The sequence below is a fragment of the Silurus aristotelis genome (assembly GCF_946808225.1).
Source record: "Silurus aristotelis genome assembly, chromosome: 11".
NCBI lineage: Eukaryota > Metazoa > Chordata > Actinopteri > Siluriformes > Siluridae > Silurus > Silurus aristotelis.
Window position 1 is genome coordinate 6840204 of NC_139584.1, and position 13347 is coordinate 6853550.

The 13347-nt window shown below is 39.7% G+C and overlaps 1 protein-coding gene across 9 annotated transcripts in view; it reads left to right on the plus strand.

The window, feature by feature from the left end:
• dab2ipa (DAB2 interacting protein a) overlaps window positions 1-13082 on the plus strand; it is a 112822-nt gene extending 99740 nt beyond the window's left edge. For all 9 annotated transcript variants that reach the window (XM_083555202.1, XM_083555204.1, XM_083555206.1 and 6 more), the window contains 7 exons: window positions 528-729; window positions 1049-1227; window positions 3010-3910; window positions 5308-5460; window positions 7790-7992; window positions 8338-8425; window positions 12413-13082. In XM_083555202.1, the coding sequence (XP_083411328.1) occupies window positions 528-729; window positions 1049-1227; window positions 3010-3910; window positions 5308-5460; window positions 7790-7992; window positions 8338-8425; window positions 12413-12580 (1894 nt within the window). In that variant the 3' untranslated portion in view covers window positions 12581-13082. The remainder of the gene's footprint in view (window positions 1-527; window positions 730-1048; window positions 1228-3009; window positions 3911-5307; window positions 5461-7789; window positions 7993-8337; window positions 8426-12412) is intronic.
• The last annotated feature ends 265 nt before the right edge of the window (window positions 13083-13347 follow it).

Sequence of the window (13347 nt, forward strand, 5' to 3'; positions counted from 1 at the left end):
TAAGTAAAAATTGCATTTAACCAAAAATAATAATCATTTAAAAGTGAGTTTTAAGGGATTTTATATGCCTGAGATATTATCTTAGTCTGGTTGTTCTTCACTAGTTTAAACTACGTAAAAATGTGTTTTTCAAGTCACTTTTAAGCATCAAACAGTAAAGCCCTGAACGTACAGAAAGATCTCATCAGTGTGAGAAATTTCTGCGGATTTTATTAGTGGTAATCTGCCAGCAGTAGGCAGTATGTTTTCAAAAACGACTTACTGAATTCCAGCCAAAACCTGTTGTTTATTCATGATTGATGCTTTACAATATATGAGCCACTGACACTTCTAATGCCACAGGTAATTATGCTTATTTATGCTAGTCAGCCTGTGCACTGACAATCTCCTGCCAAAATTGATTATTTTTTGGACATTTTTCCTAGTTATAAATGAATGGTTTGCTGAATCAGGTTTTTTAGAACAAGGCCTCATGAACCTTCCCAGAGCAGCAGGATTCTCAGCATGTGTTGTTTGTGTGGTTTTAGGTTTGGCAGTAAGGAGGAGTACATGTCCTTCATGAACCAGTTTCTGGAGCACGAGTGGACCAACATGCAACGCTTTCTGTTGGAAATATCCAACCCAGAGACCATCTCCAACACAGCAGGATTCGAGGGCTACATTGACCTAGGCCGAGAGCTTTCCACACTCCACTCGCTTCTGTCTGAGGCTGTCGCTCAGCTCGATCAGGTGTGTATGTGTTTAAACTTAGGAATCTCTTTTTTTTTATTTTATAGCCCCAAATCCATATGTATTGTATTGTTGTTGTTTTTTTTTTATTTAAGCTGCATATACAGGTGACTCAATTCTTTTATTTATTTCAACAACTTCCAATAATTAAAAGGAAAAAGGAAGCACAGCATCTCTCAATGTTCTTGGTGGTAGAATAACTCACACCACGTAAACAGGTTTATTAAAACGTTTAATCTTAATTCCTTCTTTTGTGCTTGAGCCTGTTGTTTTATCAGTTACATGCTGGGTTCAATGGCAGCTATGTTTATGTTTTCAGAGCACAGCAACTAAACTGGGACCTTTGGTAAGGATCCTGAGAGACGTAAATGTGGCCCTGACTAACCCCACTGGAGTGCCGCTATCCTCCCCAACGGAGCGTGTGGGTTCTCCCAGCATGCCCGGCTGCAGTGTTTCAACCGGTCTGCACAAGCTAGTAATGGACTCAGAGCTCAGCGGGTAGGAAAAGACAGTTTCAAATGTAACATTGGTGTTCTGTTCAGTAACTACTTAGCGATGAACATACTGTCCTATCCACATGGACAAACACTGATTAGAAATTAATTTAAATTTTTTTTTTTTTCTAAAAATTTCTGACGGTGACAGAGATTCTTGAAACACAATTATTCTGAAACCCAGAACCCTGAAACCTCTTTTTAACAAAATTATTTTGTATCCTTAATATACACCAATCAGGCATAACATTATGACATTATAACAGGAGCGGTCAAGTGAATAACACTGATTATCTCTTCATCATGGCACCTGTTAGTGTGTGGGGTATATTAGGCAGCAAGTGAACATTTTGTCCTCAAAGTTGACATGTTACAAGCAGGAAAAATGGGTGACAAGAGCCAAATTGTGATGTCTAGACGACTGGGTCGAAGCATCTCCAAAACTGCAGCTCTTGTGGGATGTTCCCGGTCTGCAGTGCTCAGTATCTATCAAAAACGTTCCAAGGAAGGAACAGTGTTCATTCAGTGACCAGGTTGTTTTTAAAACCAGGTGCTGAAGTAGGTGAGGTGAGGAGGCCTGGGGTGCAGTCAGAGTTCCAATTCATCCCTAAAGTGTTGAGTTGGGTGGAGGTCAGAGCTCTATAGCAGGCCATTCAAGATCTTTTACACCAGCCCATGTTAAAGATGCCTGACACAAACCTGTTATTTTGTGATAGATAGATAGGTAAATCAATTTGTCTAAAGTTTTAGGCCCTTGTTGCTAATTATAGTCTGTCCATGGTTATTGTTATATTGCGTCCTCATAAAGCAGTAAATCGATGGGGGTTTTGGTGATTTACATTTTATTCAAATTTTGAGACTCCTCATGGATGCATACAGTGCACCATCATTAATATAAATGACAATAAAGGCCCATTTTACTTTATTCAGCATACTTAATACACAAAAGTGGCCAAACACTGCAGTGGACATGATTTCATTATAAAAAAGTATTTGTTACTACAGAGTGTAAAATAAAGGAATTTTTTTTTAAAGTCTCTTAATAGAAATTAAAGCCACACTCAGCGTAAAGTTGTACGGAATTAAGGCTTTCATGATTTCATTAGAACTTTTATTTGATGTTATAAAGGATTTTTATTATCTCTGCAGCCCCAAGCAGAGCTCTTTTTCAAACATCACAGGACTTCGTTAAAGCTGCTGACGGTGCATTGTTTTGTAAAGTGATTAGTGTGCACATTCTTTAGTATTCGCATTTTCTCAACACTGTTGGCGCTCAAAAGGATTCAGCTGAAATGAGAGAAACATATTGCTTCTTGCTAGCTGATGAATGCACAAAGAATTCATATATACATGCAGGTATATAGTGCCAGTGGGAGCATCTTCCTTGTATGTCTGAGTTTTGAGTTTAATTTTCCTCATGAAACTTTGACCACAAAACTTCAATTTATTGACTGCCTACAGCATTCCATTTTATTCATATTGAAGCGTAGTATTATCCTATCTGGATTTGCATTTAAACAATCACTTTCTCAATTCCAGTCTTGTAGTAGCCTGAAAAGTTTTCTGTTTTCCCTGCTCCAATTCTCCTAATCACCTAATTGAAGTTGTTTCCTGAATTAATATGGTTGGGAAAAATCTAAAATGTGCATAAAAGGTGAGCTCTAAAACTAAAATTGGTAACGTTTCTCTACACTATCGAGGTCTATTTATTACCATATATATCAGCCATGTTAATGAATGCAATCAGGCAGGTCCTCAGCTGAGCCGTGACTTAATTAATTTGCAGGTTGGTGGATTTTACCCGGCTGCCCTCTCCAACTCCTGAGAACAAGGATCTTTTCTTCGTGACCAGGGCCTCTGGAGTCCATGCATCTCCAGCTCGCAGCTCCAGCTACTCAGAAGCAAATGAGCCAGACATGCAGATCTCCAATGGCAGCAAGAGCCTGTCCATGGTAGACCTACAGGACACCAGAAGTGTTGAAAGCAGCGTCAATACAGTGTCCAGTGACCCTACTAATGACACCCAGGCCACTGGGGCATGGGTTGCCCGTACTCTAAAAAGTGGGACACCTGGAGGTCCTACCCTGAGGAAGAGTGGGCAAACACCATCTACACCAGGCATAGAGAGTGCACCAGGCCGGCCCCAGTTGTTAGCTCCTCTCTGCTTCCAGAACCCTGTGTACCAGATGGCAGCTGCTATGCCAGTGTCTCCACGTGGTACTGCTGATTCAGGTTCAGAATGCCAAAGCTCAACTGGCTCCCAGGGCAATCCTGAGGATGTTGGCACACTAGGGATCAAGCCTACATTTATCACACAAGCCAGCATGGGCACAGGGTCCGGAGGTGGAGGAGCAGGTGCGAGTAATGGTGACGACTTTGCAAGACGCTCTGGCGAGTTTACACGAAGACAGATGTCCCTCACAGAGACCCAGCACCAATCCAACGTCCCGAGACAGAACAGCACCGGCCCACAAAGACGGATTGATCAGCCTCCTCCACCCACAGTCACTCGAGGACGCACTCCACCCAGCATGCTCAACACTGCCCCCTATCCACGGCCCTCCAGTGGCAGCATGATGTCATCATCATCGCCTGATTGGCCCAGCAACGGAGCCAGGCTCAGGCAGCAGTCCTCATCCTCTAAAGGAGACAGTCCCGAGACCAAACAACGCACACTGCACAAACAGGTGAATATAACAAGCTGCATTCCTGTAGTAAAAAATGGTTTGTCCCTCTGCAGCGGACCTTTAAGGGTTCTTTGTAGAATGATGTAACACAAACATTTTCAAATGTAACATGCTGCTAATTAAACCGACTTAGCTTAGTCAGCTTCTGAAAGATAAATGAGCCAAGCATAGAGATCTCCAAAGGTACCAAGTGTCTGTTCATTTTGGACCTACAGAACAGCAGAAATGTTGAAAGCAATGCCAATACAGTGCCCAGCAAACCCTCACTAATGACACCCAAGACACCGGGACATAGTTTGGTGGTAATCTGAGAAGTGGCTAAGATGAAATGCTACACCAGGCATAGAAAGCACACCATGCCAGCCACAGCCGTTAGTTCCTCTCTCTTCTTCCAGAACTCCAAAATAGGTCTTTGGTTTGTCCCGCCAGTGGAACCTTCAAGGGTTCTATATAAATTTATGACAGGAATATTAACCAATTTTAATGCTCTGCAACAAACTAACTAACCTAGCTAATGTTAGCAAAGATAATTGACTAGCTAACTCAGCATATCTAATGATTCTTTGAGCTCTTGGCAATATTAGCTCAGGATCATTTCGTTTCTTTCCCTTTCGACTTTCAAAGTATTAACTTAAACATATAAAATGTATTTCCCCAACACTTTTGGATTTTGTAGAAACACACCTCCTGCTATCTGTATCGAATTGCATCATCATGTATCTAGCGCGCTAATTTTAATATAGTTCTTACCACTATTTTCACTTGTAGCATGACACAACTTTTTTGCTTATTAATGTAAAAATGCAAGTTTGGCTCTTTAGTAAAAATCCCCCAAAAAAAAAGGTTACCAGTGTGGCACTTGCAGCTGGACAAGCATGCTGGAATGAAGCAGACAGGCTGAATTAATAGCCCGAGCAAAGACACGAAGCACAGTTGATTAAATGACTGCACAGATTGGCCAAACTGTTCGTCTCAAGTCTGACAGAATAAATCTTCATTAAAAATTGATCAAGCATCCCCCAGCCGGCCCGAGTGCTCTTGTCACCTTGAAAACTTTTTAAGACAACATCGAATGGCTTTTTAAAAGTGAGTGCCCGTGTGCAGGTACGTGCTTCGGAAAACAGAGTGTTGAAATCAGCAAACAAAGGAAATGTTAATCAAACAACCAGCATGAAGACAATGTAATTAGGATGATAACTTTTAGTTTACCTCATAGACTATGTTTATCTTGCTGTGTCCTGTGAGATCAAGAACTAAGAGCACAAGGATATTAATACTACAGAGTTGAACCTTGGTAGTCATATAACAGTCCCCACTTGGTTAGAAATTATGCTGTATGATATAATTGCCCCCCCAATCTAAATGTGTGCATTGGGTGTTATCTGAAATTGAAACAGGCCCCGTCTCCAGTGAATCCCAGCGCTCTAGACCGCACTGCTGCATGGCTGCTAAATATGAACGCTCAGTATCTGGAGCAGGAGGGAATTGACCCAGATTCCAAACACAGGGAAGACCTCCTCAGCAAGGATGAGCTTAGCCAAGCTGAAAAGGTAACACCCACTACACTTACGCACATAATTTACCATGACGGCTAAACCTCTTACAATCCAGTCGTATGGTTCAGTTATTTATCTTTTTAAAGCGCACGATTTAGGAACTGCTGTGAAATTAATAAGAATGCACTGCAGGTAGTTAAAAGAGTAAGGACTGAAATACTCTATTCTCTGGCAAGTCATTAAGTTGAACTTTATGTTCATATACGCAACTGTCAAGTTGCTAGTAAAGCAAGGCTTTAGTGGTATTTCTTTAGAAGCTGTTTTGCCCAGCATTTGTTGGTAGTTCTGATAAGAAATGCTATTAGTTCAACGTTTATCACACAATTTCAATTGTTCATGTTTATATATGTTCATTTATTTGGTTTGTTTCATTTGCATGTTATGTATGCTAGGTTTAAGCAAACGATCTCTAACTAGCTACATATACACACCTGATGCATCATGCACCTCTGTTACTTCCTTCCTTCCAAGCTAAATTTATTTACATAACTCTCTGACCTAGTCTCTATTTTTTAACTGTCGCTGATATCTCAGCTCTATGTCACACACCAGGCAAATGAATGGCCATCTGCTCTTCCTCACCTGCCAGTGTGAACGTATGGTAAAGGATTAAGAAGGTACTGTAGGTACCTGGAGGTGCTAATGACTTACAGTAGGGGTTATTTTGTTGTGTGAACACTCAACACCTACAGGGTCCAGTTGTCTCCTGATGCTGATATTATTAGCTCTGCTCTGGAAGGCACTAAGCTAATTTCACAGAGGCCGATGCAAATTTGAGTTTGAGCTCTACAATGTATAAAGGATGGAGGAGTTTCCTGATCATTTAAAACACACCCGGTTTAGTGGGTACACTATTCAGGTCTATGAACACTACAGCAAATACTTTCGCTCTGAAAAATCTCTATTTTTTGCAATGAATTTTTAAAAAGAATGTTAGAAGTGAGTGACCTTGATGCATGAATACAGTGAAAGAGGGCTGATGGGTTATTTTCATCATAGCTGGTTATTTTCTCCTGGCCTTGCTCAGAAGGGTGATGGAAACAGTCTTTAGCTTATGTTCAGGTTATGTTTTTTTAATGTTCGTTTTCTCTCTCTCTCTCTCTCTCTCTCTCTCTCTCTCTCTCTCTCTCTCTCTCTCTCACTGCTTTCTCTCTTTTACTCACATCCTTGTGCATGATTAAATATATATTTCTTTCTTACTTCAGTTCTGTTCGACCTGGTGTAACGCTTCTGTAGAGCTATGCAAAATGAATGTTCTTTCATTTAATACTTGAATTTAATGAAGATGAATTTTCAAACCGAGTGCTATGACCAGAACACAATTCCATCTTTGAAAGTGTTCAGAAGCCAGAACTTGCGTAGACAGAGCTAGTAAACTAGGAACTAGTTTACTGTCAAACTGCATACAAAGATTCAATTTGATTGTGGGCTGTTAAATATTATGTTTTATATATATTTATATATATATATATATATATATATATATATATATATATATATATATATATATATATATATATAAGAGAGAGAGAGAGAGATCTCATTCATACAACTGAGTTTAGTAGCTTGGTTTGGCTGGGATTAGAACTCATGACCTTCAGATTCAAAGTCCAATGCCTTAACCAATAAGCTACCACCTCCCCTACCATAAATACATAGCTGTTATAAGGGAAAACCATTCCAAGAAGGAACTTGTATCTGAGATGTTCTACAATGTTGAATTAAATTTTTGTTTAATTATTAAAAACAACTATAAATTTAAAAATCATTAATAAATGAGAAATACTAACCACTAGCCAATGTGCTGTTTGTGTATGAGAGGAAAAATCATATTAGGGTATGTTGTTATGGGAAAATACTCAAATTTGGATTAAGAGTAACTGATGTAGGTAGGAAGGACGGAACGAAGGAACAAACACACAGCTTATCATATTACAGACAAACCGCAAAGCACAAACCTTCTCTCCTAAAGACTTTCCGGTGGCAGAAAAGCAACACTGACACTAGAGACTCCCTCTATAAATATTAAATAAAGCCTCCTTACCAAATGCTTTTCATGCTGTTTGTCCTTTCATTGTTTTTTTCTTTGCTCTCCATCAACCTCTTTTATCAAATTTTATAGTTGAGAGCTTCCCTGAGCAATAGCTGTCACGTCTGTTTACTAAAACAATTAGAAACTCAAGTTTATGTGTGCAGTTGATATCAGCATTAAGTATTCCTCTGAAATAAAGAACTTTTTTCTTTTTGAGATTACATTTAAGAATCTGGCAACAAATATAAAAAAAAAAATCCATATTCGTTCTCTTTCTCCCATTTCTTCCAGTATCAGCATGAGATCAGCATGCTGCAGGAGCGTCTCCGGCTGGCCCTGAAGAAACTCGAGGAGTACGAGTCACGTCTGCAGGCCCAGGATGATCAAACGCAAAAGATGCTGCTGGAGTATCAGGCTCGGCTGGAGGACGCTGAGGAGCGACTGCGCAGGCAGCAGGAGGACAAAGAACTGCAGATGAAAAGCATCATCACCAGGTGAACACAGAGGAACACGGAGATCTGACAGTCCTGTGATTTGTGAAGACTCACAGTCACAGTGGCTACTCGAGCCACGCCAGATAACCTCTTATAGCTTCTAGGATGATGTCCTTTTTTTTTTTTTTCCATTTTGTGATAAGTTAAACACAAGGCACACATTTCTCAAAAGATCTCATTATAGTTACGTCCTTGGGTTCGCTCAGGGCCTCGAATCTTTTCCGTATGAGAATTTTTTTATTCATGTCGACCAGCATGTCTAAGGCTCAACTTATTAAAGTTTGATCAGATAACAAGATGTTGGATTTATTTAACTTTTTCTTCTTTTGGGTTTTTGGATTGCAGGTTAATGTCGGTCGAGGAGGAGCTGAAAAAAGACCATGCAGATATGCAGGCCATCGTTGACTCCAAACAGAAGATCATTGAAGCACAGGTGAGCACATTCAGATGAAGTTTCCATAAAAAGTTTTGGGAAATTTATCAGAAATGTTCTGCTCTTTTGCAACCCTGAGAGAATGGAAGTGGCAGCTTAATGGTTAAGGCTTTTGGTTACTGATCAGAAGGCTGGGGGGGTTTAAGCCCCAGTATCACCAGCTTGAGCAAAGACTTTAACCCTCTGTGCTCCTGAAGCTCTGTATCATAGACCCTGTGCTTTGTCCTCAGCTTCCCAACATCACTGGGATATGTGAAGTGGATATATTTCACTGTGCTATAATGTACATGTGATTAATAAAAGCACCTTTAGCCAAGATTTATTTACAAAAAACTAAATCATATTGAAGACCTGAACTGAATGATGTAGGTGGAGTAGTGGAACTTGAACATATTGGCACTGAATTATATTGGATTAGGCCTAAATTAACTCATAGCTTCACCAAACCAAATGCATAATCATGGTGCTTGTTTAAGTAGCTAAGCTAAAGCTACATGCTCCATGGAAAAATAAAATAAAATGTTGTGCTCTTCTTGCAGGATGATTGCTGACTGCAGTTGCGAAACTGCAAACCATGTTATAAATCATGAAAAGATCATCCGAAATGAGTACTGATTAGTGTTCGCCACACTTATACACACGCATGCGCACACGCCATTTTGACTGTGATGTTTACTTTGGAAAAACTCTTCACAGATCTGAGATGGAAACATTTCCTTCTCCCTGAGCTCTCAGTTCAGTGGAACGCCGCAAGTACAAGCACTTTAATGGCTGCTAAGAAATCACTTTTGTATGACAGCAGCACCCCCTGGTGGTCATACGAAAATGGCTCCAAGGAAAAAAGCAGCTCCCTTTATGAGCCTTAGAAAAAGATGACACAAGCAAGTCACAGGCACAGAGTCTGCGAGGTTTATTATACTTCCAGCTTTTAATGGATTTCTGTAATTGTACTCATGCTTATAATCACTTGTGATTATCGCCAAATGTTGTTGCTAATGTGAGCCATGAGAGCATCTGTTGGCTAGGCATGGACCTATTTTTGAATCCTTCAGTATCAAAATGCAATTCGTTTAGAACATATGCATACTAATGAGCTTAGAAAGCTCTGATTACGTTCTTTCAGTTAATTGTTACTGTTTTATTTAATTACTCATATCAAAGCTTTTAGTATGGTATACTGAAATACTGCAATACATGTTCACTGCCCCATATCAATCATTTTTATTTGTTGTACTTTTATTTATATGTTTATCTACATTTGTCAATTTGTCATATAATCTACTAATCATGGTATATTTTCTCAATCACAGTCCTTAAAAAGCGCTGTTAAAACCCCATGTTGTTTATGTGTAGCGTAAGTACAATATATAATGTATATACAGTGAGGAAAATAAGTATTTGAACACCCTGCTATTTTGCAAGTTCTCCCACTTAGAAATCATGGAGGGGTCTGATAATTGTCATCGTAGGTGCATGTCCACTGTGAGAGACATAATCTAAAAAAAAAAATCCAGAAATCACAATGTATGATTTTTTAACTATTTATTTGTATGATACAGCTGCAAATAAGTATTTGAACACCTGAGAAGGTCAATGTTAATATTTGGTACAGTAGCCTTTGTTTGCAATTACAGAGGTAAAACGTGTCCTGTAGTTTTTTACCAGGTTTGCACACACTGCAGGAGGGATTTTGGCCCACTCCTCCACACAGATCTTCTCTAGATCAGTCAGGTTTCTGGCCTGTTGCTGAGAAACACAAAGTTTGAGCTCCCTCCAAAGATTCTCTATTGGGTTTAGGTCTGGAGACTGGCTAGGCCATGCCAGAACCTTGATATGCTTCTTACAGAGCCACTCCTTGGTTATCCTGGCTGTGTGCTTCGGGTCATTGTCATGTTGGAAGACCCAGCCTCGACTCATCTTCAATAATCTAACTGAGGGTAGGAGGTTTTTCCCCAAAATCTCGCAATACATGGCCCCGGTCATCCTCTCCTTAATACAGTCCAGTCGCCCTGTCCCATGTGCAGAAAAACACCCCCAAAGCATGATGCTACCACCCCCATGCTTCACAGTAGGGATGGTGTTCTTGGGATTGTACTCATCATTCTTCTTCCTCCAAAAATGTTTAGTGGAATTATGACCTAAAAGTTCTATTTTGGTCTCATCTGACCACATGACTTTCTCCCATGACTCCTCTGGATCATCCAAATGGTCATTGGCAAACTTAAGACATGCCTGGACATGTGCTGGTTTAAGCAGGGGAACCATCCGTGCCATGCATGATTTCAAACCATGACGTCTTAGTGTATTACCAACAGTAACCTTGGAAACGGTGGTCCCAGCTCTTTTCAGGTCATTGACCAGCTCCTCCCGTGTAGTTCTGGGCTGATTTCTCACCTTCCTTAGGATCATTGAGACCCCACGAGGTGAGATCTTGCATGGAGCCCCAGTCCGAGGAAGATTGACAGTCAGGTTTAGCTTCTTCCATTTTCTCATGATTGCTCCAACAGTGGACCTTTTTTCACCAAGCCGCTTGGCAATTTCCCCGTAGCCCTTTCCAGCCTTGTGGAGGTGTACAATTTTGTCTCTAGTGTCTTTGGACAGCTCTTTGGTCTTGGCCATGTTAGTAGTTGGATTCGTACTGATTGTATGGGGTGGACAGGTGTCTTTATGCAGCTAACAACCTCAAACAGGTGCATCTAATTTAGGATAATAAATGTAGTGGAGGTGGACATTTTAAAGGCAGACTAACAGGTCTTTGAGGGTCAGAATTATAGCTGATAGACAGGTGTTCAAATACTTATTTGCAGCTGTATCATACAAATAAATAGTTTAAAAATCATACATTGTGATTTCTGGATTTTTTTTTTTAGATTATGTCTCTCACAGTGGACATGCACCTACGATGACAATTTCAGACCCCTCCATGATTTCTAAGTGGAAGAACTTGCAAAATAGCAGGGTGTTCAAATACTTATTTTCCTCACTGTATGTATGTAATTTGTACGGAATAAACCATGTTGAAGAAAATAATCAGTTAATCTAAAGTTGATTATTTTCCCATTAAAACATGCCCTAATATGATTTTTAGCACCCAAAACACTGGCCAGTGATTACCATTTTCCCCCTTTTTTTAACTAATTAATTATTGATAGTAGTATAATGCTGTGGAACATCTCACACTCTCTCACACAAGTTCCCTCTTGTGATGGTTTCTCCTAATAACAGCTACCACTTGTTCCCTCACTAGCCACTCTCTCCTTTTTTTTCCCTTGTGATGATAAGACTGACAAGACAAAAAAAAAGGGGATTGAGTGCACAAAGACTTCTGTCCAATGGCAAAAAATGATGATGCCTTCCTTAAATTCTGAATATAGACCATTTGGACCAAAGTATTGAGAAACCTGACAGCTTTCTAAAGCTGTTGCCACCTAATTGAAGGCACCCACTTGTATAGGATGCACTAGAATTAATAATTCCCTTCACTTGAACTAGAAGACTCAAACCTGTACACCATGACATTGCCTCTGTTCACAAAAGCCAGCTCTATGAAGGTACTTTGGGTTGGAGTTGAAGATCTTGAGAGGCCATAGTGAACACCACTGGGATGAATTGGAATGTTGACTGCACTCCAGGCCTCCTCACGCCATGTCAGTACTAACAACCACCTAACACCCTTGTGAATGATTGAACCACAAGCACACTCCAAAATCGAGTGGAACATCTAGGTGTCGGGTGTCCATATAGTGTATTATTCCTGGATCTTTTTTGTATAAAAAATCCAAACATGTGCATAAGAATGAGCTTAGGAAAGTGATCTTTAGCACCCAGGAGAGACCTGTTATCTGATGAGATGAACACATTGTTTGGGATTAGCAGATGGTATTCTGTCACTTGGCATTTGCCTTCCTTATTGGTATAACCATTGCACCTGCACACTTTCTTCAGCTGTTCCCTTCTTCAATCTCCCTTTTGTCTGTGTGTCCGTAGGAGAAGCGAATCACATCCCTGGATGCGGCGAACGCTCGTTTGATGAGCGCTCTGTCTCAGCTGAAGGAACGCTACAGCATGCAGACTCGCAACGGCATCTCCCCCACCAACCCCAGCAAACTGCAGATCACAGAGAACGGCGAGTTCCGCAACAGCAGCAACTGCTAACAAACGAACACAAAGGAGAAAAAAAACCCTGTCGGGTACAAGGGCTACGGGTAAACATGAAGAAAATATAAACAAACAGTGGACAAAACATTCGGGACTCTATGGACTACAACACTTGCTCCTAAATGTAAAGGCAGGAGGTGTTTGGCCTGTAGAGTTTAAATGAAATGTGTGAAGGACAAGGTTTAGTCTGTTTTACAGGTGTTAGTAGTACAAAACAAGCAGGTGCGTGAAACCTAGCGATCAGATCGGCTTTTGTAGTAGACATAACGTCTGTTGTACACTTCGTTCACTCGCCTATGTTTTTATGAACAAGCAAACGACAAACTGGATGACTGGAGCCTGGTGGTTGTGCTTTTGAATTTGAAAGTTTGCTAGGTAGAAGCACGCTAATAATACAAATGTATATTGTTATTATTTTTGTTATTTTTATTATTTTATTATTATTTGGTAAAGCACTTTATTTAAGTGTTTTTGATTTATATAATTTCTGGAAGGCCAAATGGTTTCTTTATATATATATATATATATATATATATATATATATATATATATATATATATATATATATATATATATATATATATATATGTACATGGTTATAATAATTTTTTTTTTTACTTAATTTTTTGTTGTGTTTTTTGCATGATTTAAAGCAGTAGCACGAAATCTTTTTTTATATAGTAAGAAGAGATTTAAACATTTTTTCCCTTATTTTTGTACATAGTTTAATTCTAATTGGTTTGTATTGTCGATGTATATAAAAT